Source organism: Pseudopipra pipra, chromosome 1 (genome assembly GCF_036250125.1).
Source record: "Pseudopipra pipra isolate bDixPip1 chromosome 1, bDixPip1.hap1, whole genome shotgun sequence".
Taxonomy (NCBI): domain Eukaryota; kingdom Metazoa; phylum Chordata; class Aves; order Passeriformes; family Pipridae; genus Pseudopipra; species Pseudopipra pipra.
The window spans coordinates 42,858,524-42,883,877 of record NC_087549.1 but is presented as its reverse complement, the minus strand read 5'-3'; the positions used below and the strand labels follow the sequence as shown (position 1 = coordinate 42,883,877).

Genomic DNA, 25,354 nt, shown 5'->3' with positions numbered 1-25,354 from the left:
TGTCTCAAGTATGGCACACAAATATATGGCTACACTCTGCAATGGCCTTACAAGAAACAGTTCCAAGGAGAGTGTACATTTAGAATCACAGAATAGAATCACTAAGGTTGGAAAAGAATTCCAGGATCAAGTCAACTTTTGACCAAACACTACGAGGTCAACTAAACCACAGCACTATATGCTGCATCCAGGAATTTCTTGAACACTTCCAGGGATCGTTACTCCACCACCTCCCTGGGCAACCCATTCCAATGCTTAACAATCCTTTCAGGGAAAAATTTCTTCCTCGTGTCCAACCTGAACCTTCTCTGGTGCAGCTTGAGACGATTTCCTCTGTTCCTGTCACTGGATGCCTGGGAGAAGAAGCTGACCCCCACCTGGCTACAAACTCATTTCAGGTAGTTGTAGAGCCTGAGCCTTCTCTTCTTCAGACTAAACAATCCCACAGCTCCCTCAGCCACTCCTCATAGGACTTGTGCTCCAGCTCTGTTGCCCTTCTCTGGACTCACTCCAGCACCTGAATGTCTTTCTTGTAGTGAGGGGCCCAGAGTTGGACGCAGTACTCAGAGGTGCAGCCTCACCAGTGCTGAGTACAGGGAGAAAATCACTTCCCTGGTCCTGCTGGCCACACTATTGCTGATATAAGTCAGGATGCCATTGGACTTCTCGGCCACCTGGGCACACTGCTGGCTCATGTTCAGCTGCTGTCAACCAGCACCCCAAGGTCCTTTTTCACTAAACAGCTTTCCAGCCACTTTTCCCCAGGCCTGTAGTGCTGTGTGGGGTTGTTGTGACCCAAGTGCAGGACCCAGCACTTGGCCTTGTTAAACCTCATACCCATCAATGGGCCCTCGGCCCATTGATCCAGCCTGTCCAGATCCCTGTGCAGAGCCTTCCTGCCCTCCAGCAGATCAACACTCCCACCCAACTTGATGTCATCTGCAAACTGACTGAGGTTGAACTTAATCCCTTCATCCAGATTCTGGATAAAGACATTAAACAAGACTGGCCCCAATACTGATCCCTGAGGAACACCACTGGTGACTGGCTGCCAACTGGACATAACTCTATTCACCATCACTCTCTGGGCTCAGCCATCTGGACAGTTTTTAACCCAATGAGGAGTGCACCTGTCCAAGCCACAGGGTGCCAACTTCTCCAGAAAAATGTTGTGGGAGCCAGTATCAAAGGCTTTACTGAATTCCAGGTAGACAACATCCTCAGCCTTTCCCTAATCCATTAGGCTGGTCATCTGGTCACAAAAAGAGATCAGCTTGGTCAAGTAGGACTTACCCTTCCTAAAGCTATGGTGGCTGGGCCTGAGCCCCTGGTTGTCCTGTACGTGTTAAGAGATGGCACTAAGATGATCTGCTCCATGACTTTCCCTGGCTCTGAGGACAGACTGACAGACCTGTAGTTTGCCAGATCCTCCTTCCGACACTCCTTGCAGATGGCCACCACATTGGCTCACCTCCAGTCTTCCGGGACCTTCCTGATTAAGCATGATAAATGATGGAGAGTGGCTTGGTGAGCTCATCCAGTGGCTCCCTCAGCACCCTCAGATGGATCCCATCTGAACCCATAGACTTCTGAGTGTCTAAGTGGCACAGCACCTCACTAACTACTTCCTCCTGGATTGCAGGGGGTCTATTCTGCTCCCCATCCCTGTCTACCAGCTCTGGGGACTGGCTGCCCTGAGGATAACCAGTCTTTCTGTTAAAGACTGAGGCACCAAGTACCTCAGCCTTTTCCTCACCCTTGGTTACAGTACTTCACATCCAATGAAGGATGGAGATTTTCCTTGGCCCTCTTTTTGTTATTAAAGTATTTATAAAAACATTTTGTATTATCTCTCACAGCCATGGCCACATTGAGTTCTAGCTGAGCTTTCATTTTTCTAATCTCTCTAAATGACCTAATGACATCCTTGTACTCTTCCTGACTTGCCTGCCCCTTCTTCCCAAGGTCATAAACTCTATTTTTTTTTCTGAGTTCCAGAAAAAGCTCCCTATTCAGCCAGGCCAGTCTTCTTACCCGACAGCTCATCTTTCAGCACACAGGGATGGTCTGCTGCTGCATCTTTAAGATTTCCTTCTTAAGGTATGCCCAGCCTTCCTGGACCCCTGTTACACTGCACTGTGCAGTCCATGTAAATATACTACCTTGGGGCCCCCCAAAAATTAACTCTGTTGCACCACATTGCGGAGAGACTAGTTCAGAATGAGATAGGTTTGGAATAAAAAGCAAAACCACCATGCTATTGTGGATCTCACTCCCAGATCTGCATCAGTTCAAGTTTATGTCTTCACACCACTGCACAGCAAGGTGCAATATACCTAAAAATACAGTCATGGCATGGTACAAAATAGTAAAAATGGAATATGAAATTGAGGTGCAGGTGTTACAGGAGAAAAACTGCAAGAGGAAAGAAAAAAATCATACTTCATCTCCATAAGAAGCTCAGCCCTGTCATCACACATATCATCACCATTTCTCCTGACATACACCATAAGCACTGAAGTATCTAACAGTTTCCTTTTTCTCTGCTTTGCCCCTTTTCTTTCATTTGTCCTTGAAAGCACCCTCTGGTAATGCTGGCATTGAGAAGTTTCTCAGAATGTCAACATCAAGGAACAAAGATTTTTATAAAATCAGAGAGCAATGACTCCTACGAAGACAGGCTGAGTGACTTGGGGCTGTACAGCCTTGGGAAGAGAAAGCTTCCAGGGAGACCTCAGAGCTGCCTTCCAGTGTCTAAAGGGGGTCCTACAAGAGAGCTGGAGCGGGATTTTTTTACATGGGCATGGATGACAGGACAAAGGCAAATGGGTTCAAACAGAAAGAGATTAGATTAAATAATGTTTAGATTAAACATTATGAAAAAATTCTTTACGGTGAAGGTGGTTAGACACTGGATCAGATTGCCCAGAGCAGTTGTGGATGTCCCATGTCTGGAAGTGTTCACAGTCAGGCTGGATGGGGCTTTGAGCAACCTGGTCTAGTGGAAGGTGTCCCTGCCCATGGCAGAGGGAAAGGAAATAGATGATCTTTAAGGTCCCTTCCAATCCCAACCATTCTATTCTTCTTTGAGTGCTGCTACATAATGATTTCCACTGTTCTTCTAAAATAATTTGAACTTTACAGAGGGGTAAGAGCCTCATCATCAACCTCTAATATATAACGTCATACGCTGTTCAGGGTTTTCTTCAGTCTTATAAATTTTGTGTGTATGTGTGTTTGGTTGGTTTTTTTTTTAATCTAAGAGAACTGTTTTGGAAAGAGATCAGTAATTTATCCACAGTGCCTCTTCATCTCAGAATCTACACTAGTGAATTTGAAGATAAAACTATACAAAGACATAAGATGTGTAAATTATTTCACTGTACTTTACCTAAAGCATAAGCACAAAAAGTGGTAAAAGCACTGAAGAGCCACACCCAGGTGGGAACAAGTCCAGGACTGCTACCTGAAAGAAATGGGGTAGTAAGTCAGTGTAACAGTGGTTAACCTCAAAGAAATCCACCAACATAAGCATATGTATAAAAACAAGTTGCCACTGGCTAACCTACTGCATCGAACAGATTGAAATACTTGGTTTTGACCTTCAGGCATCACTGAGCTCTACTGAAGACATATTGAGCAGGCTTAAATGTGTTTACACTGTAGAGGACAGAAGATAAGGTTTTTTCATCCTGAAATTACTCTATTATTGCACAAAACAATGACAGTAACACGATAAAAATTTTTACAGGTCACAGGAAGACTATCCGTCGACAAATTAGTTAATGTTTATGTAATATCTAGAAGTAAAAAAAAGGTATTTTCCAAACAAGATTATTAGTGCCAGCCTGGGGTTTATGCAGTACTTTTACCGTACAGATCTGAACAGGAAGTTGTTGTCCTCAGGCTAGGACAAATATTAGCACCTTTTTTTTCCTTGAGAAAAAGGAAAAGAAAGTTGAATTGGACAGAGCCCAGGGTTCTGTTCTTGCTCTGCTGATAGCATTAACCCAAGGTTATTGTTGCTCTTTTAAAGAAATCAATCCTTTTTCCAAAGACTGTTCTATTTAACTTAAACATCATGCAGTAAGTACTACACTAGCACTAAACAACTGTAAATGCCTCTCGGATTTCTAGCATTTGGCACCTAACACAGGGAATTCGTGCATACAGAGGGGTGTCCTTGCCTGAATGATGCCAGGAGTTGCCAGCACCTAAAGCAGTGCCTTGACTACCTTTCTCAATGCCTCATTTTGCCATTCTGAAAGAAAAGATGGCAATTCCCGACTCCTAGCTGCAAATCTGCAAACTGTAGAATGAAAACCAGCTGTCCAGGAAATTAAGTCTTTTATTTCTGATCCTAGGTATGGGATTGATATATGATACTCAAAAGGCTTGTTAGGTTGCATGAATGTTTTCAATAAATTGAGAAATGATGGGCACTGTTCTCATGTGAAATCGAGAAGAGGCTTGCAAACTACACATATAGGCCTCAACTCCAACAGACTTAATCACCATTTCAAATATCTTCAAGTTCCATGTACATCTACTGGGAATTTGTCAAGATAACATCATCCCATTAAAAAGATTTGTTCTGGATGCTCTTTTATTACAGAACTTAATGTTAGCTGCATTGATAAAAAAAACCCAAGTGTTTAAGAATGAGGCCACACAATATATAACAAGCTGGCCCTGAAAACATAATGCTCATACAGGATTACTTTTGAACTAAAACTGCTAACAAGTATCTCTGCCTCTAGAATTATTACCATAAATGTACAAACAGCCCACACCAAAGGGTACCTCTTGAATCTAAATACAGGTATAAAAAAAATTAAAGACAGCAAAACACAGTTGTTTCAGGAAATAAAACTGTTGCCTTCACTAAATTGTCTAATTTAAAGAAAACTAAAGCTTTTTATATATTTATATATAGAGAGATGTTTTACATATTAAACACCTTACAGAAGATGCTTACTACTTTTTGTAGGCTCCAACAGCTGGTCTGAGAAGCCCAGAACTAAAAATGCCCTACACTCAGAGGCAATCAGCCAAAAAGCTTCTGACTTGGTCTACCACGAAGAGCAAATACAGACTCAGACTCAGAGAGTCACAATTTGAAGCAACATTTATTTAGAAACTATGTCTTCTTTGTCTAGAAGCAGTTTTGAATGGGGGTGTGTGTATAGTAATGAAAGAGAAATAACTTGTTCAGGCATCAATTTAGGTATTAGGAAATGTGAAACCAATGAAAACTTTATGAAGAACATTTGGGTGTTTTTTGTCTGTGCATTTAAATCCTGGAATAAACTTTAAATAAAATGAGATATTATCATAGGCTGCAAGCAGCATATGCTGAAACCCATTTTAGGGATAAAATTAAATAATATTTTTCAATAAAATGCTCTTAATTTTTAAGGCCATATATGAGGTCAGATCCTCCTATTGTGCTCATGGAGTGTCATGAAGGGAATGAGCGGAAGATTCAAGTGTCTGATCCCTCCCTATAACATTCAGAAGTACAAGCAGCTCACTAATTCTAAAAAATTACAACATGAGGATTTTTACCTGAGGCAGTGTAGTCCCAGTCATAAAAAGATATTAGAAAATAATTAAATAAAATCATGACAAATCCAGAGAATGTTAACAGGTTGGGAGCAATCCACAAAGGCACTATCTGTTAAAAAAGAAAGAAAAAAATTTCAGAAAAACTGTACATCCTATTTTAATTAAATATTTTATATCAGGAAAGAAGCCTTTATATGGCATCAGCAACGTTCAGATTTGTGCATATTTCACCATTCTCAAATTAAAATACCATTTTCATTTCTGAAATTTATTTTCAAATTCAATCCTTTTGCCTGATCTTTGTGACTGCAGTAAAAATGACATTTTATAACACTGTATTCCCTATGTTGTACGTTATCCTTATTTATCCAATCATCAAGGAAAACTTCCTGCAATCATCTGTATCAGAACTGAAAGAAGACTGCAGCACCCCAGTGTGGTAATTCAGCATCCACGTGGTAGGGTTTTTTAAGCATTCTATTCCCACACTATAAAAAAGAAATTTCCTTTTCTAAAATATGTCAATGATTTCTAACTCAAAACATCAACAAAATCATACCCCGAGTGCATTACACTTTTAGATTCAGAAGATCTCTCCATTACAAGCAGCTCCCTACTTCTCTAGATAGTAATGTACTGCTAGGGTCTCCTTCTTTACTTATAAATTATAAACACTCCATTAATTGATTTTACTTTGTAGGGTGCTGAAAAGGATTCTGTCTTCACCTAAACCTCTAATTCTTTGTCCCAGTAACCACTCTCAGCTATTCACACCCTGCAGCTTTAAGGTGCTTCTTATACTGCAACAGGGATCCCGTTTGGTAACACTCTTTCCAAGTAACACAGTTTCTCCAGCATATTTTTTGAAATAGCACACACAGCTTTCTACATGATTTTTAGACAGAACATACTTGCAGAAACACTTAAGTATCAAATAGCATCACTCAAACACACTATCAATATATTTAAAATACAAAAATATCGGAGGCTTATAATCAAATTCTTTGGAGTGCCTAAGGACTGAAAATATATCTAAAGTACTTTTACAGTACAAATTATGACAAGACAATACTAAAGAATAGGAAGTCAAATAATTTCAGATACTAATAACAGTTTTGAAATAAAATGATTTGTTAGTTTCTCTGGACTAGCTAAATGGACAGACAGATGAATACATATGAATTTGTATACACCTTTACATTTCCTCTATCCTATTACTACATGAAAAACTTACTTTTAAAATTTGAATACTTGAATGATTAATTATTCTGACTAGATCCTCTTTTCCTACTGTAGAACAATTTATAATACTCAAGAGGAATTGTGCAACTGATAGTGTACAGTCTAAAGTGTAAACTTTCAAAAAATCAGATTAAAATTCCTGAATACTTTTCTGTTATGTTTTTTAGATGTTTTCTGTAATAGCATTATTAGTAACTATCATATCTGAAAGTTTTTTTCTTTATCGCCAGGATTTTATCACTAATTTTAAAACGCTGTATGTCAGCTCTCATAGTATTTAAAATACATCACGGAATGCATGCAACTACACTAAAAAAAAATTTAACATTTCTATAATCCTGAGTGTTTAAAAGCCCAAATCTAAACCTCTAAGAAAAGGGACAGCAAAAGTCCCCTGAAGTTCCTTTTGGAGAACACCTAGGGTAGAACCCTTCACTGCACAGTCCCCTTTTCTTATATTGACTGCACGCTCAGCATGGCGCAACAGCAGCATGTTCTCCCCATTTTGCTACCTGAGCATGCAGAAAATTAATCTCCTGCTGGGGAATTTATCTGATGTCTATGACCATAATTATATGAAACATGAACGACAAACACTAAAAAAATTCTAGATTTGCCTCTTTTAGTCCGAACTGTGGACCAAAATAGTGGGTTAAGACACCATGGATGAACCATTTACGTGGACATACAGACGCCATCCAACGTATTGTTTTAAAATGACTGACTTCTCCTGCACGATTCATAAGAATTGTTGACTATTAAATCAAGTGGGGCACCACAATCATCTGCTTTCTAATTAGGCTCATTATTCTAAACAGTCACAATGTCATTATTAAATTATTACAGAAAATAATTTAAGCTTACACAGTGCAAACATGAAGAAGTTATTTTAACCCACTTTCTTGCTAACAGCATGTATTCTAAGAAGAAAACCTTCAAAGGATGTTGTTATACTTGCAATCCCTTTGGCTAACAGACACACCATGAAAAACAGTTACAGGAGTTCTGTCCTCAGGAAAACAGACTCTCCTGCAGCTAAACCCATAAGCATGTTCTTTTGATCCCTACCGAACCTAATCTGTCTAGGTATTTGGAAAGTCTTCCAATTGCAAAATCCCTTTTTTTACATTTAATGCCCCTTATCCTTTTGGTTGGCCTTACACTACCATCACCTTAGTTCAGAATTTAAAAAATCACAGAGTGTTCAAGATTAACTTCTTACACACCTTGGAGAAATAGAGTCTGAATTTATGGAAGGATACATTGTAAATTTTATTATCTAATTAACAGACAATAGAATTCTAATATACCAATGTGTTACATGATTAATACAACTGAAGGTACCACAGCGAGAATCACATCTGTTCTCCGGCAAAACTTTTGTATGCTTAAACCTTTTAAAAAACTTTTAGTTCCACAAAACACTAAATGATTTCTGTTCCACCAGGTCTACAGCCACTCATTCGAAAAGCCTTAATACAAACAGCAAATCCTTTAATATATCAACTATTTGGATTATAAATGGTAAAGTACATTTATATAAAGCTCTGTTCAAACTTCACTAAGTCACTTGAGACTACTAAAATTCTACTCTTGCCCAATTCTAGTGATAAAATCAAAGTTCATAAAGGCAACAGAGGGGAGTTAAATTGATTTCAGTGAAGCTGGCATACACCTATGTATCCCACTGGGATTTCCTCCTTTTCCTCTCATTGTCCTGAACAGATGTGATTTCTTATGAACACAAACACAGGAGGAATATTCAGTTTGCGTAATAGCTAAATAATACTGCTCATTATTTATCGGAGAGCACAAGATTGAGCTTCATTATAAAATACAAATCCCAATTAAAGGCAAATGCATGGAGCATTGAATTAAATGAAGATGAAATGCCTATAGTTGCATAATCAGCATAGTTTTAAATAACACGTAGAGTCATATCCTAGTGTCATATCCTGGCTTGTATCAGCAGTAGTGTAGCCAGCAGAACCAGAGCAGTGGTCTGTACTCGGCACTGGTGAGGCTGCACCTTGAATCCTGTATTCAGTTCTGTGCTCCTCAGTACAAGAAGGGCATTGAGGTGCTGGAGCCTGTCCAGAGAAGGGCAATGGGGCTGGTGAAGAGTCTGGAGCATAAGTCCTACGGAGAGCAGCTGAGTGGGCTGGGGTTCTTCCGTCTGGAGAAAAGGCAGCTCAAAGGGGGACATTATCACTCTCTACAACTGCCTGAAAGGAGGTTGTAGCCAGGTGTGGGTCAGTCTCTTCTCCCAGGTAACAAGTGATAGGACATGATGAAACAGCCTCAAGTCACACGAGGGGAGGTTACGTTGGACATTAGGTAAAATTTCTTCACCAAAAAGGTTGTTGAGCATTGGAACAGGATGATCAGGGAAGTGGTGAACTCACCATCCCTGAAGATATTTAAAATACACGCAGATGTGGCACTTGGGGACATGGTTTAGTGTGGAATTGGCAGTGTTGGGTTAACAGTTGGACTCGATCTTAAAGGTAATTTTCAACCTAAATGATTCTATGGTTCTATGATTCGTATAGTTGTTACTATAGTTTCATACAACATGGAAAAACTGCCATGAACATGAGTTTGTTTTCTACATCACAGGATATTATAGTCTAGGGCACGGTCATAGATCAGCTATAATGCTTACAATAGGTACAAGCTACCAAAAAAAAAATAAAAAAAAGTATTCAAAGCTTCTCCTAAAACTAAGATATAATTTATTAAGATAACGCTGGTGTACTTGCACTTCAAGAGAAAATAGTATTTTGGCGCTCAGACGAGCAGAATTTTCTTGAACTGAGTTTGGAATAACAGTTACTGCCACATCTGGTTTCAGTATCTAGCCAGGAATAAAACCATTATAGCAACAATTTTGGTGCTCTCCCAGTTCTCATTTTTATCTCTAAGAGCAATCTCCATTACATACTCTTTTCTTCTGCTGCTGTGCATTGCCAGCTCCTCTGCAGGACTCTGATTCTACATTGCAGTATCTTCTAACATTAGAATGACTACTTCTACAAAAGCTGAATGCAATATAGTTTCCCTTTAAATCCTTGCAACACATCACTGAGAATTATTCTGTAACACTCTTGCACCAGAAGGCAAGGTAGAACATTCAGTGCTGTATCTTCAGTATTCAAACCAAATGGCAAAGTACAGACAGCACCCACCCCAGTCTTTGGTTCCATACTCAGATCTCCCAACTTTTGAAACAGGTTTTCAGTCCTTCGCTCTGGTTGGGTTCTCCTTCAGAGAGAAGAGAACTAAATCATGCTCATCTAAAACTCAATGAGGTTTAAAAAAATCTAGAGGTCACATTTTTTATGGGTTCTATCACCTTATACTACATGGGGACATTCAAGAATGCTGCTTTTCGTCTCGTAGAATGCTGCAACCGCTAGAAGAACTTATCTCCAAAGGAAGTTTTGCATTGCAATACACCCCCTTCAATCTGAGAGCAGATGAATACCCACGGATTTCCTAAACCAAAGTGCAAGTGCACAGTAAAGCCTCTGCTCATCTCCTGTGCCAGACTGCAGAGTGCTGGAGGGGCTTTTCTGCCTCATTGTTTTCCTCAATAGTATGATGGGAATGAAAACAGAGTCTCTGAACTGAATTACTGAATTCAGTGTCACATCTTTGAATTGCTTTTTACTCATACATGTTTGGGTTAGTTTTTAATTCTTAAGTTAGGACATATAAACACTTTTCATTAAATTATCTTGAGATTATAAATGAGAGACTATGATTTTCCTGCTGTATTAAGAATAAGAAACACCTGGATTCTTTATTACAGAATCCAGAGATGGCAGATCCAACAGCACTCTGACCACGTACATCCATTTTTGTTAGTAGAAAGCTTTATTTTCAAGTCTGCTCCAATCTAAATATTTCCTGTAACAAGGCAGATGCCAAAATCATTGCTTTCTTGGAGATCAATAAAGTTCATATTTATTTGAGATAAAGAGCTTTTTTTTTTTTTTTGCCAACAACAGCACAACTAATTGTGAGCAGTTTATTTTTAGAAACTGCAGATCATAACACATTCAAGAGATGGCATCTTCCAATCGTTATGGTTATCATGGTAACTGCTCTCATTTTCAGCTTCTTAAAGAAATGCCTTGCTCCCTCGAGCAAGTACCCTTGGGAGAAAATGAGACAGCACTTGCATAAAATCATATGCACGGCACAGAGATAAAGCCATGCTGTTGTTAGGCAGCATATGCTGCACAAAAATAATTTGTAGTAAATAAACCCCTTCGTGTCTGCAAAGCTGTTTAATGAAAGATGTAATAATGAAAGATGTAAAAAAGAAATGGATGCCTTTTCTATAGCAATCAGAAAAAAATAAGTAAACCTTTTTTTTCTAAAAAAAAATAAAATCTCAAAATAACATACTCATATAAACACGTGGGTAGAGCCCTTCCCAAATCTTCATTCATGAAGCCTAGCCATGATAAACAGGTATACATCCTGCAACATTTGTTTTCTTTTATCAGATGCCCTAATTTCAGCTTTATTAATCAATATTTTTAAATGAAAATACATGATGTATTTAAAACAAATTCTTATATTAACATGTGAAGTTTTTATTAAATATAAAATTCTTACCTTAATAATTTTGTTCCAGATGGGCTGCATAATATACACAGATAAAGGATTTGTATCCACAGCACTGTACTGTGAGGAAAAAGCAAACATGTTAAACAAAGCACTGAACAATGCTTATTTTTTCAGCATCTAAGAGCAATCACTCTGAGTGTGACTGGTGTAAATTTATTTTGTTCTGATGACCATTCATACAGGTTTAATTTAATTTAAAAGCACTGGCCTGGTTTACACTTACCCTATTAGTAATCCCATGTACTAACACAAAGGTTTAGGCTTGTGAACTGGCAAACAGCTCTGCAGTCACATTTTACTGCTAAATTCTTATTAATTTTACAAGTTATCCTATAAGAGTCTGCATTTCTACCATATTTTGGATTTATTTACTTGCACTACCACTCATACACAGTCTGAGCAGTGGTTTCTTGCTAGTATTAGGATAGACAGTGCATATGGAATATGTTCATAAGTAGAATATTATCTTGCAGAGATACAAAGCTTTTGTCATAGTAACACAGCTGCATTTGCACTATGCTAATTCATGTAAGGCAGTGTTATTATAAAAATAAGCCTAAAATAGCACAGTCCATTACCACAATAAAATTTTCCCATTGCACAGACTTGTAAATATATTTTATGTGTTTTATAATTCCAACAGGTATATATCTGTACCTTTTGCAAACAAAATATTTCAGAAATCCAACCCCACCCCAAATTGCTGGTGTCTGCTTTTTCCTCAGAAGGCAGTATCAAGTTTTATCCTGCCTTGAGACTGCAGAACACAGAATCAGAACCCCCAGAAGAACGATCTTAACTGACAATACCACTCGCAATCATGTTCTTGAGCCCCGGCAGGTCCGCAGTCGAAGAAGTTACCCATCATTGGGGTGAAACACATAATTATTTCAGAAATTCTAGGACTTTGAAAGTGCATATGTTGCTTAACGTTGTTAGCATGATGCATATGACTCACATAAATCTTCAGATATATCTATATATACCATTGTCCAAACATCGTGTGCAGACAATGGGAACAAAATAGGGATGTGTTAGACCACAGGTTGACAAAGCTGTTCATATGCAGAAGAGCTGATGACAAAGAGTCTTTCATTTCACATAACTCCAGCTAACAGTTAACTGTTCTCTCTATAAGTAGTTAATTTATTGACCTCTCTTAGCCAACTACCCTTTGGATAAGATTGCCCTCCAGAAGTACCTGTTTCAAGTCATTAATTATCAAAGCAGCCTAGACACTTGTCTTAAACCTTTTAGGTGACTGAAGTCAAGATTCATTTCGGTTTCAGTATCCCTATCTCCAAGCTTTTCCATACACACCTAACTTGCACACATGGGAGCTAAGAGCTTCCAGTGGACAAGTACAAGTGGGACAAAAGATTCATGAAGCATGTCTCAGGTTTTGCATGCACAGTCTATGACTTTGCATCTCATCTTTCTGAGGGTATCAGCCTATGGAATGCTTAGGAACTCTTCTATACATTTCCTTTTTCTATGCATACAAAGGATATGTTTTAATTACCTCCTGGAGAAAACAAAGTATTCAGATAATTATTTTGTGATTTGTGGTTAAGTTTAAATCATGATCATAAATACAGCATTCTTGTAAATTTATTTTAATATCCTGCTTTGTTCTGCTCCCAAGAAGCTGCTAACCTCAAGGCCACGAAATCCTCAGGAGTTTAATGTTCATGTCTGCTCAGAGAAGCAAAGTACTGAGTAACATGCTCACGTTATGATCAGTGAACATGAATGCAAGAGTGCACTGAACCTTATGTAAAAACAGTACTGCCATTTGCTATTGTGTAATTCTGTCCTTTTCAGGGCACTTTTAGTAAAAGGCAGAAGTGGAAGAGGATAAGCCTGTTAGAGGTTTTTAAGTGCAAGATTGATACAAGTACTAAGCATTTCCCTGCAAACACTTTCTGCCCTAGAAAAGGGAACTTGATTTTCCTTATACAAAGAAGAAGGACTTGGAATAATCAGAAAGTTTCTGTCAATTCCATTTGAAAGAAATTGTAATAGTTGGGAGGGAACAGCAGTAGTGAGGGAATAGGAAAAATGGCATTAATTGACTCCATCTTACTCTCAAGTTTAAAAATTCTTCTTTTTTTTTTGTTTTGGAGTTTTTTCTTAATAGCTAAAACCTCCTTGAAAGCCATCTGCTTTCCCTTGCGGTGTTAATAATGGCTTCTAGAAGAGCTGGAAATGAGAATACAGACACCAGACATGTGCACACATGGATGTTGATTTGAGCAGCACACGTGAGATATGCTTTTTACTCTGTTCCTGCATTTTAATCTCCATCCAGGGGATCCAATACAGCATCAAGTTTGTACTGGTCAGCTCTGTCAGAGTAGAGAGGAAACATGAGAATATTAGGAGGAAGAGGGAAAAAAAGGAATAAACAGTTAAGAAGAGTAAGAGTAAGGAAAGAAAAATAATTGAGAAAAACAAAAGAAAGAAAAATAAGCCAAAGCAAAGGTTTGGCTACACAGAAGAAAGACAACCATTCTGAAGTGGTAGAGCAGAGCCAAACATCTGAGGGCAAAAGCACTCGCAGTGACCAAGGTCTGCACTGCTGAATATAAATAGTACCTTCTGACTCACATCCACAGAGCTTAAAAATACCTCCCCTTATTTCAAACTGGTCACATCCACACCGCACAGCATGTGCTGGATGGGTGTTTGACCTCCTCATCTGGCCCTGCACACCTAACACATTATTTGGACTGAATACACTTTAGTTCAAAGTACCTGAAGCAATCTGGAGACTACATTGAAACCCAGCAATGTGGCATGTTCAGAGCATGGAAGTGAGCACCGTGTGTTGCACATGTTCACAAATCCAAACGCCCATGCTGGAAGAGTGCTGAAGGACGGTGAAAGCCAAAAATGGTGTGCACTGCCTCCAGAATGGACTATTCCCAAAACAAAGCCTAGTTATTGTCTTGAGGAGACTTTGGAGAAAAAAACAAAGCAGAAGAATGGGTAGTGAGCTAACCATTAATCAGAGCAGACAGCTGGATCTTCATTGGACTCCCTAGTCCTCTCCAGCCTTGCATTGTGGAGGTATCCCAAGAATAAAATTTTGGAATTACTACAAGTAAGAGAAAAATATAAAGCATGTCTACACAAACTTCAGAGTCAGGAGAGAAAGCAAACCCCAAGAAATGTAGTTGCATAACTGCTAGGAGATAGTTACTTCAACTTAAATTGCTTCTTATGCTAACAGACTATTCCTTTCCTGTACTTAAATTATCTTTTCCCAGATAGCACCATGTTGTGTCACACAGTCATATACATTCAGAGATACAGAGTCAAACTCTTGTGAATTGTTTATATTTGAACTGTTGGCATCAAAATGGCTCTGTAGGTTTTAGTTTTGTATTAGTAGCAACAAATTCGCTACACTTCACATTCCTGCACAGAAAATAGTGAAGTTTAATTTTTCATTGACTTCGTGAATCACATGATTTATTATCTGATTTATTAAATGCTGGGAGACTGAGGCACATGTGGGCTGTAATTCACCCTATAGCTGGAGAATAGAGCAAAGAATAGAGCCCCAATAGTGTTAGTGGTGTCTATATACATAATTTCAGTATAAGCAATATTGATTTATTCATACAAAGTCTGCTCATAGTAACTCAATTTTATATTTGTGTTGACTTCTACAAAAGCCTTTAAAAATGTAGAGGCTGAAAAGCTTCTTTCCCAGACAAATTAATGTTTAAAACAGCTATATATCAGGCAGTAATAATGGTTTAGGTTGCAGTATATGGAAATATATGGTTCTGTGATTGCTTGAGTATTTCATGTGAAGTTAGATGCCTATTATGGAAGAATACACTAGCTGTCCCGTTCCATGTTCCCACACAGAAAACCTGACAACCATCTAATGACAACATAAGGACTTGAATGAAGAACATAAATATTGGAAAACCTGTCCTTTTCCTGCAAGCAAACTCAGCTGGGGCAGGCACATGTATGGAAGAGCCACAGCTGTACCCATGTGCTGACATTCTAACAACTCAGTGGTCCTGCAGGCCTGGGGAATCTCCTCTTATATCAAGCAGAGAATCAATACATCAAAAGGAAAAGAGGTAGAATTGTGGTCTTTAAACAAGTGATATATTGAAAATAACTCCTCTTCAGAGTGTTTTCCAAGATATGTGCATGATGGTGTATTTCAACAATGCCACCCGGACATCTAATGATCACTTCTCCAACACACATAAGTGGTGAGCTTGTCATCATCTGGCCTATAAGCAGAGACCTACATCACTGATGGAAAATTTGCTGATGGAAAAGGTTTGAAAAATTGACTTCCACAGCATATATTTGAAATAAAATTAAAAAGTATTTCAGCAAGTGCTGAGGTTTTACTGTCTACTGGCTCAGCTATCCCTCCCAGGGCCAGCACAGCACAGATGGTCCCTTCCTTTAGTGCCCATGGGCAGAGGCTTCTGGTGCTGAAGGCAGCGACTGGGTCCCAGCCCTGGGAGCTTTTGGCTCTGATTATGGGACAGGACAGGCTGCCAGGCCCGCCTTGCCCTGCTGCCTTGGGGTTCCCACTGCCCCCAGCCATCATGGCATCGACAGCTACCAACACCTTCCTGTGGCTTCCTTTATCACCATCTCCTCTCCAATTACACAATTTCACACCACCTGTGTTTTCTAAATGACAGACAAGGGAATAGGAGGCACAACAATGGATTCTCTTTTGCACAAGATAAGTTTTTTTGTGGTTTTGAAAGCTGCAAAATGACCCTCCCAACCCAGGGAATGAACCAGTCACTACTTAAAGAGAGCTTGGTGGGAAATCACTCTTCTGGGCAACTTCTTATGCAACATGAACGTGAATTCTGTGGTATCTTACACTTCTGAAATCATAAAAAAATTAAAGAAAATACTGAAATACTGGCACATCTGGTAACAATTTTCCATCCATCTTTCAGATTCCTAGAATACATTAAACACATGGAGTTTAATTCTAGTTTACATATGTTTTTACAGGTTTGTAGATATTATGAGACACAGTTTTGAGTTTTAAAAAAAGCCTCATAAAGGGAAAGAAGAGAATCACAGTATAAACAAAAGAGCTACACAACACTATGGATGCCAAATGAATTCAAAATGTTCAGCAGTTTAAAAGCGCTGATATATTCCAAAACACAATTCTGTTATTTCTAATAATAACATTGCTTTACATTATAGCATCATTTAGTTAATTATTCATAAATAATGGCTTGGATTTTGTATCTCCTACTGCTTAGTTTGGACCACCCTGCCTTTCCTCTTATCCATATGTATGTTTGTTTGTTTTATTAAGTCACCAATATCTAAGTCCAGGAGTTATAAATCCCTAAGACATCTAGGGTTGAAGCATATAACACACAAGTAGAAACTAAAGAACAGGATTTGTAATTTTTCCTGGCAAAGAGTAGGTGGTGGAGGGCATGTAATTGCATACTCAGATGCAAACACTTGTCTCTTTGGACTCTGAGGTTGTGGACTCTGTTACCTGATGGTTGTGCTGTGGGTACTAGGGCTGGATGTAGCTGCACCATGAAGGAAGAGGCTGCTCAAGGTGGCCTCCTGAGCAGTTCTCTCCCCCCTGACTTTGCTCCCTTCAATTCCATTAGCCTATGCATACCTACAGCTAGGAAATATGGTTATATTTTCCTGCCATCTGGTACTATTCCTAGCAAATACTCGAAACCCAGTGTCATGGTTTGGGCAATTCAACAATTCTGATTGGTATTACTAAGTCATCACAAAGCTGTTATTATATAAACTGTATTACTTAACATACATATTACATAAAATACAAAATAAAATGTATTACATAAAAGCTGTCCTGGGGATGCTTTGTTGCAAAGGTACACTTATGATTCAGACCTCCTCATTTTCAGGAACCCTGACACAGTCACTGACCCATAGGCCATAGCTGTTTGCCTAATGGAAGTACGTATGAACCCGTGTCCATGAGGTCATGGCACACATATTGCTGTGGGTCAGGACAGGATGCTCTTGGGGAGTCATACCTGCTAGTGGGGCACATCCCCTTGCTTGCAGAGCAGTGTCCTTCCCTTAAGATCACAGAGTCATGGATTTGGATCATAGAATCATTCGGGTCAGAAGGCACCTCATAAGGTCTCCCCCTTTTCAAAGTAGGTTCAGCCAGGAGCTCAAAACCAAGTGCTTGGTGCTTTATCCAGTTAGGCCTTGGAAAGCTCCAAGGTTGGTGACTGCTGGGCAACCTGTGCCACAGCTTCACTGTATTCTTGAGGAAAACTTTCTCCTTATAGGCCCCATGAAGATACCTTGATTCAGCTCGTGCCTGCTGCCTGTGATCTTCCCACTGTGCACAATTACAAGGAGCTTGACATCATCCTCCCAAGGACCACCCCATAGGTACCAGGGGGCTGCTGCCTGGAGGCATCTCCTCTCCAGGTAAAATAGGCCCCAACTCCACAGCCTCTCCTCACAGGACAAATGCTCCAGCCCCAACTACTCTGGTGCCCTCCACTGAACTTCCTCCAGTTTTTCTTGAATTGGGAACCCAAAACTGGACACAGTATTCTAGATTTAGCCTAGTAAAGGCGGGTAATTACTTCCCCCTTTACTAATGGGCCATGCTACTGTTAATAAAACCCAGGATGCTGTTGACCTTCTCTGCTGCCAGGGCACACTGAGGGCTCATCTTCAGCTTCTTGACTACCACAGTCCCATTCACCAGGAGTAAAGGGCAGATGATGACAGATTTGCTGACTAGCTATTCTTGAAATCTGAGATCTATGAGAGACATCAGAGACTCAACACAGTTGCAAGAGGAGCACATTTTGAGGCAAGAAGTCATAATGTGCTGGTCCCAACAGTGAGGTTCTTGTTCACCATGTGAGACTAAATAAAGATCGGATTCTTTACTGATAGGACCGTAAGCACCCAGACCAGGGAGAGGTGGAGAGTCAGTGGAACTGGAAGTCGGCAACCATTTTTCAATCAACAGTAGTTATATTAAGGATGCTGCCTAATTTGTTTTCAGGAAAAGGTTTTGCTTAGTGGGACACATTCAAACACTTAACAACAAAGCCAAAATAACTACACAGAGCACAGAAACATGATTAAATATTGAGCAAGTGATAGATAACATGAGGCAGTTGCACATGTGCTGCTCTAAAGGGACAAAGGTAGAGGCTGGCCCAGATTGGCAAAAGCATAAATCCTACTAAAACCAAAACCTGCATACTCTTAAGGAACTGCACAAAATGATTGTAAACTACTGCCATCCAAAGAAGCTCAAACATAGCAAGGAAGTTGATTTTTATGTTTTTTGGGTTTTTTTTTCATAGACTGGTCTTCTACAGTTGGTAAAAGGAAACAACATCACGATTCTATGCATGTGCAAACATGTATGTGCCAGCAGCCCTTTAAAGATCAAACAGTACAACACATTCCCATGCAGCTGGAGATCTGCCAGAATGTGTACCTAAATCCCTGGGGAAACCAAAGAAACCGCTCCACGCCCAGAAGGTCAGGCAGATTAAAAGTGGGTTGTAGTTTTCATGAGGGATGCTAAACAGAGGTTCTATACCACATACAAAAAACAGTTGTTATCCAGTATCCTGATGCACAAGAGAGGAGATACTTCACAGAAAGATTCTTCCCCCTATAAAACAACCCTTACAAGAAGGGTTCGCCTAGATTTATAACAAATAATCCACATCCAAATCACAGATACATCTTTGCAATAAGCCTTCTATTAAAACACAGATGAATAAACAAAAATACATGTAAATATATAAATGTGTATACATGCATATCCTACACATAAAAATCCAATAAGCATTGCAGAACACTAACATCTCTTGATAAAGCAAGAAAATGAAATTATGTGGTTGGTAGTTGCACTTTCATGATATTCAACAAGGCATACAACTCTTTGAGTTGTATGAGCATATTGAGCATATTTGTCCTAAAAGTGATCTAATGAACCTTTGTAAAGTCATGGGCTTAATATTGCACTCAAAACCATGTACAGTAACACCATCATTGGGAAAAAAGTCCTTCGGCAAGTAATATCTAATGCAGCATCTCTGTGATGTGATTTCATTATGTTGTTGGCTCATTAGCACACGATGTGTAGAAGGAAGATAATGATTACAGAGCTCTTGAACTGCTACATTATGTCAGCTACCATTACAACAGGATAAGACTAAGAGGTAGTGTGTGCACAGACATGGTCTTTCAGGTATTCAGTTGGCCCACAACTCTGACACACCAGTACAAGTGACAAAAAATATAAAAGTAATGAATTATTTGATTTATTTCACATATGATTTAACAATATTTAATTTCAACCCCAGCCTTCCAATCCATCAAAGTAACATGAAGAAGAGAGACTACAAGATTTTATATGTAGAGCAGTGGGCTGTTGACTCACTGTTTCACAGAACCTGGAAAACCCTAGTTTTTACTATCTCAAGTATTCAAGGACTTTATTAAACTGCATTGGTTTGAAAAATCTAACTATAGCAAATAAAACTGGTAACTGCCTTCAAATAATATTTGGAATTAAAAATTAGGGAAAAAACCCTAAAAATACTATCTGCAAAAACACTATGTAATAGTCATGTAATGAATGTACTCAACATAGACATGACAAATGCAATCATGAACACCATTAACTGTGTCCTAAAATGTTTCAGATAAACATGCAAACAAGAGTCTTCTATCCTAAATTTTCAATATCATGTGAACTTGTTGTGCCACTGGAGTCGAAAACAAAATTCCTGTTCAACAAAGGCGAGCAGAACCCATTATGTTTCTAAATCTCATAGTTACACAGGTAGCCTTGGAAAAGCATAAAGGCTTCACAGAAATCCAGCCTTGTATCTGGATGAATCCTGAACTTCCAGACAGGAACTCACTAGATTATACTCAACACACTTTGCTCCTTTGGTGTAAGTCAGTATAAGAGAAACAATCAAGCCTTGAAACATGATCATCATACATCTGATCTGGTTTCTCTAATCTACCAAAATGAGGGCTGGGATGTAATTTGAGAGGTCTTCTAGTCCAGCACATTTACCTAATGCAGGATCACATTCAGTATATATTAAGGAAGCAGATCAAGTTACCATGAAGTAATGAGCCAATTGCGTGTGATAAACGACCATGCTGGCACACTAAAAGAGAATACATAATTCAAAACTTTGCTAAAAAAGGCGCCAGCAACTGTTTATCAGCACTCAACACTAGACTGTTGATCTTCCCTCAGAGAAATCGAACCGTTTCTTAAGACTGATAAATGATTGCCCAATCCCCTTTAGTACCTGTTCCAGCAAGCCTTATCAACACAAGACTGACATAGCAGACACCTTAAATTTCTCTTTGTGCAGCCAAAACTCACATATTGTCTTTCTTTAAAGAGGCACTCATGAAGACTAACTGTCTGCTAGGCTCTTACTCCCATTGTACTCAGACTGTTTCTCACAGTTCATCTTTTCTAAGCCTCTTAGTATTCATAATGTCATTCTGTGGACTGTAAATTGTGGGCCAAAGCAAGCAGGACATATTATTCCACCTGATACCTGATCAGTACATCAGCTACAAGAGTATATTCCTGATCTCCAGGAATCTTTACTGCAGTCCACTGTCTCCTATTTTATGTTCAAAATGTTGATTTTTCTTTCCCCTAGGTGTTTACTGGATTTCTTCATACTGATTTCTGGCCATTGTATCCCCTTTCCAGTAACATTTTAAATCATAACCCTATTCTTCAAAATGCTTTAGTGTCATGTGAAAATTTTACAATTTCCTCCCTTTGGTTATTTAATGAAAGTATTGAACGGCAACAGAACTGGGACAGAGAGACAGCTCTGTAGGTAGGATTCCATTTGACAGAACCTCCTACTTTGACAGAGAACTTAAGATTACTCTTTATGTTTCCATTTTACACTGATTTCATCTTACTTACCTCTCACCCCAACCCTCATCCGCTCAGCAAATTACCCTCTAAAAATGGCTTAGAGGATAAAAACAGTGTTGACAAATTCAGATGAAAATGTGAAACCACAGACCTTAATTTTTAATGTCATATCTGATTTTTTAAATAATCTTTTCTAAGGCCTACTTTTTGAGTCAAGCCTCTATTGTCTGTCCTTAGATCTCTTTTCTCCTGAAACACAATAAAACATCAAAGTTTTCTGGCTTGGGAAACCTTCGTGCACAGGTGCTGCAGAAAAGCTGACTCAAGGCATATTTGCAAGGGAAATCCTAAAACTGAAGTGATGAGAAGATGCAACGGCAACAACAGCTCACCACTGACATTACTGCATTCTGGTCCAAATTCTGCTTTTATCTGTACTCATCACCTGGCTTTCTCAGAACTGCTTGTTTCCAACAGAAACCCAAACAGGGAGAAAAAAGGCAGCTGAGTAATTCCACGGGTGCTCCTCTAGAACTGCAGAATGTTGATAAAATATAAAAGTAGAAATTATATGACCTAAGCTCTACAATAGGAGTTAGTTGCAGCCTTTAGACTGTGTTGCTCTAGATCCCAGGGAATAGCACAAAATCCAAGTATCAGCATCTTCTGCTCTACAGTTGCAGCAAATCACCAAGCACGCAACTATCCTGAAATCAGGACCTGTCCACCTGCCCCACAGGAAAGAAGATGGCAGAATTATCACAGCAGCAACAGTGAGGGTTGCATCTGAACTGTCTCATCATCACATCTCCACCTGTTCTCAGTGTGCTTTTAAGCAGTAAAAAGAAAACTGAATCTCTAAATCCCCATTAACATGCAGAATAAACAGGAATAGATTTGTAAAGTGAAATAGCTAGCCCTGAGGATCCAATGTCCATGCTATAATGATTTCAGAAAATTTTACAGTAAGCTGGTTCCAGTATAATAGTATGGACTGAATGTATTTGGTGTACTTGTACATTTTTTCTTAGTACAGCTGGTTTAGGTTCATTCAAAGGGAATGCATTTTTGCGCTCTGAGGTCACCCTGTGATGTAAACCAAAGCTTGGTAATTGGGGAAAACTTGCTTCAAAAGCATAATTTACATGGACCTGACATGCTAAAGGGTGCTGAAGTCTTTGCATTCATTAGAGGTCTGCCATTCCCTTTGCAAAGAACTGTGCTGGTTTTGTTGCCAAGGCCCTCCTCCAGCTGCGAACAGGAGACAGATAGTGCCTGAGACATACAATTGTGGTATTCATGGCAGAGAAATTAATTCAGCTGTGTGAAAATTTTGAAAATCAAGCAGCATTTTTTTCAAGCCAAATTTGCCTTTACGAAAGGAGTTGGTTACACAAATTAGTTTTTTAAGCTGCGTTATGCTCAGCTCCCAGATCAGGTCAGTGGATAAGCTGTGCAAAGTACCGAGGATATTAAGCCACTTATACTACTGCAAATATAATGCTGCAGTGGGATGCAGAACAGAGACACGGATACTGCTACCTAAAGTTTCCCAGGTATGCTTCATGTCCAAAAGCAATACATTGTTTTAGCTCAATATCAAACATACGCTAACAAATCCTTTGAGAGATTACCTATTTCTCCACAAGGCCAGCCCATGTATCCTTCTACAATACTCAGAGCCAGGTTCCCCAGGAAACACACAACAGAAATAGCCAGGTGGTTGTAAGAAGAGGTAACCTGAGTGTGCTGGGCACAGTAATCAAGAGTTTAGCGCCTGTTGAGTAGGCAGGAAAGGCAGCAGCAATCTCCTCACAGGAGATGGGAAGCTAGAGGAGCAGGATGCAGTAAGGCTGTAGGTTTGAGGGGAGGAGATGGCAGCCAGAGGGCAACGGGGGTTGAAGAACATGTCTCAGGCCTGGGAAGTGATGAGAACAAAGTTGTGGTTGTGGTAACAGCCCTAGGCATGGGAGGGCGAGGGGGAAGAGATTGTGGCAGTGATTAGTGTCTCCTTGCTGCACCCGTTTTGCATTTTTTGAGAACTTTAATCTACTGTGAGCAGCATTTAGGAATGGGCAGACCTGCTATCACCTGCCAGGTCCTCCTGCAAACTGGAGCACCAGGATAATGGTGCAGATACCCCACTAGCTCATCTCATGCAGCTGTATTTCTCTGGGTGTAAGCTGTGACATTTGGATTTAATTATTTCCAGGATGTTCCAATCCTGAGCCACCTCAGGTAATAGAAAATTGACTATCTGATTTCTAAATAAATTTCTAAATAAATTTCTATCTTTCTAAAACCTGTACTTACCACAGTTTTTCCAGAACACAATTGAACAGATACTTCTAAGAGTGTTGGCTGAGTCCTACAGTTAAGAAAATTACCAAATATATTTTCTGGCCTTTACAATGCTCTCAAGAAACCAATATACGAAAATAAAATGGTTTTATATGTGATTCTGTCTTTTGTTAATAATTTGCCCTGCAAATCATAAGTATGGCACAATGATTATAAGGTTTTTTTTAACAAAATGCTATTTTGATTCTTTCCCATCTGCACTTGTTTGAAGCCACTTTCATTCAAGTGATAAGGAAGAACGTAACACAAGTGTTCCTTGTATTTGTACTATGAACTCAAATATTTTAGGAAGGTTACTTAAATAACAACGTCTGTTTATACTAAAAATAGCTTTTTGTTTTCCTGTGGTGATCTCAGTCAAGACTGCGGCTCCACTGTTCGAGCACAGGCCTGTGCAACTTACACCCAGTGGCCAGACACAGCTTGCAGCATGTTTTATCCCACACACACTAGAGAGACATGAACAGGCTGATACATTTTAACGAGTTGCTGTGCAAAACAAGTTCCTAGTAAGCAACCTGGAGAAAGCTCTCGAAGCCACAGTTCCTCCATCATCATTCACCCTGAGGTGAGCAGGCAGAGCTGCTGGCCCAGGGAAGGGCTTGGGAGGAGCTGAGTGTCCTGGGCCTATGCCAGCCCGGGAGGGCACATGGTAAAAGCAAGAAGACAAGAATCATGGGGAGTGTGGGGTAGGGGCTGCCTCGGGAAACAGAACATCAAATAAAAGGTGGAGGCTGGAGTGCCCTACATGCTTTTCATAGGGTGTATGAGTGTGTGCAAAACAGGGTGGCATAGCCCATCTCAGACACCTGCACCTCAGCTAGAGCAAATCTGGATGATCCCCTGTACTGCACCTGCAATGTGCTGGGAACAAAGCCCAGGTATATCCTAAGTCTGCGACATAACACTGGTAAACCTAAATATCTAATGATTCATCCATTCATTTGAATTCTGCATGCCTGTTATTTGCAAACACAGGGTTTAGTTCAAATTATTGAAAGTAAGGTGTTTTTTTCCTGGCTTCCTTATTTATTTCTCAGTGCCAGAGCATTCCTGTGTCTGAAGGCTTTGCACAGACCCAGACAAGCATCATCAATGCACTCTTTCTTACAGAAACACCAGATGCCTCCTAAACCACGCTGCTTTAAAACGGGCAGGGCTTTTAAAGACGTTGATACTCACTCAAAGCCCAGTTCACTCTGTCTCCACCGAGACCTGCCGCTTCGCGAACACCCAGTTTCTACCCAGGTAACGCACTCTATCAGAGCCGGACCCCGGCCAGGTGCGAGCGGGCACAGGTGGAGATGCGGGACATCCCTGCGGACGCCCCGGCGGCGGAGGGACGGCCCGGCCGGCCGGGGCCGTGGGCAGAGCAGGGCTGGACTGCGCGTTCGGCCGCGGCAGAGCAGAGCGCTCCGGAGCCCGGAGCCGCCACATCGAGACCACCGTCCGCCCTTCCCGACCCCCGGGGCTGCTCCTCACCTTGTACTGTCGGAAGCCGTCCAGCTGCCGGCCGCTGACATACCGCCACTGCCACATCGCTCCGCCGTGCTCCGCGCCCCGCCGGGAGAGAGGGAGGGAGGGAGGGATGGGAGGAGGGATGAG

The 25,354-nt window shown here is 40.0% G+C and overlaps 1 protein-coding gene across 5 annotated transcripts in view; it reads right to left on the bottom strand.

Moving 5' to 3' along the window:
- Nucleotides 1-25,354, bottom strand: part of LOC135413853 (ethanolaminephosphotransferase 1-like) — a 58,279-nt gene extending 32,925 nt beyond the window's left edge. For 3 of the 5 annotated variants that reach the window (XM_064654000.1, XM_064654003.1, XM_064654014.1), the window contains exons 1-4: nt 25,232-25,354; nt 11,440-11,508; nt 5,569-5,677; nt 3,392-3,466 (exon numbers count right to left, since the gene is read on the bottom strand). In XM_064654000.1, the coding sequence (XP_064510070.1) occupies nt 3,392-3,466; nt 5,569-5,677; nt 11,440-11,508; nt 25,232-25,288 (310 nt within the window). In that variant the 5' untranslated portion in view covers nt 25,289-25,354. Of the gene's footprint in view, nt 1-3,391; nt 3,467-5,568; nt 5,678-11,439; nt 11,509-23,701; nt 23,734-25,231 lie in introns of those variants that run through there. The other 2 variants (XM_064653997.1, XM_064654006.1) reach the window with 2 other exon arrangements.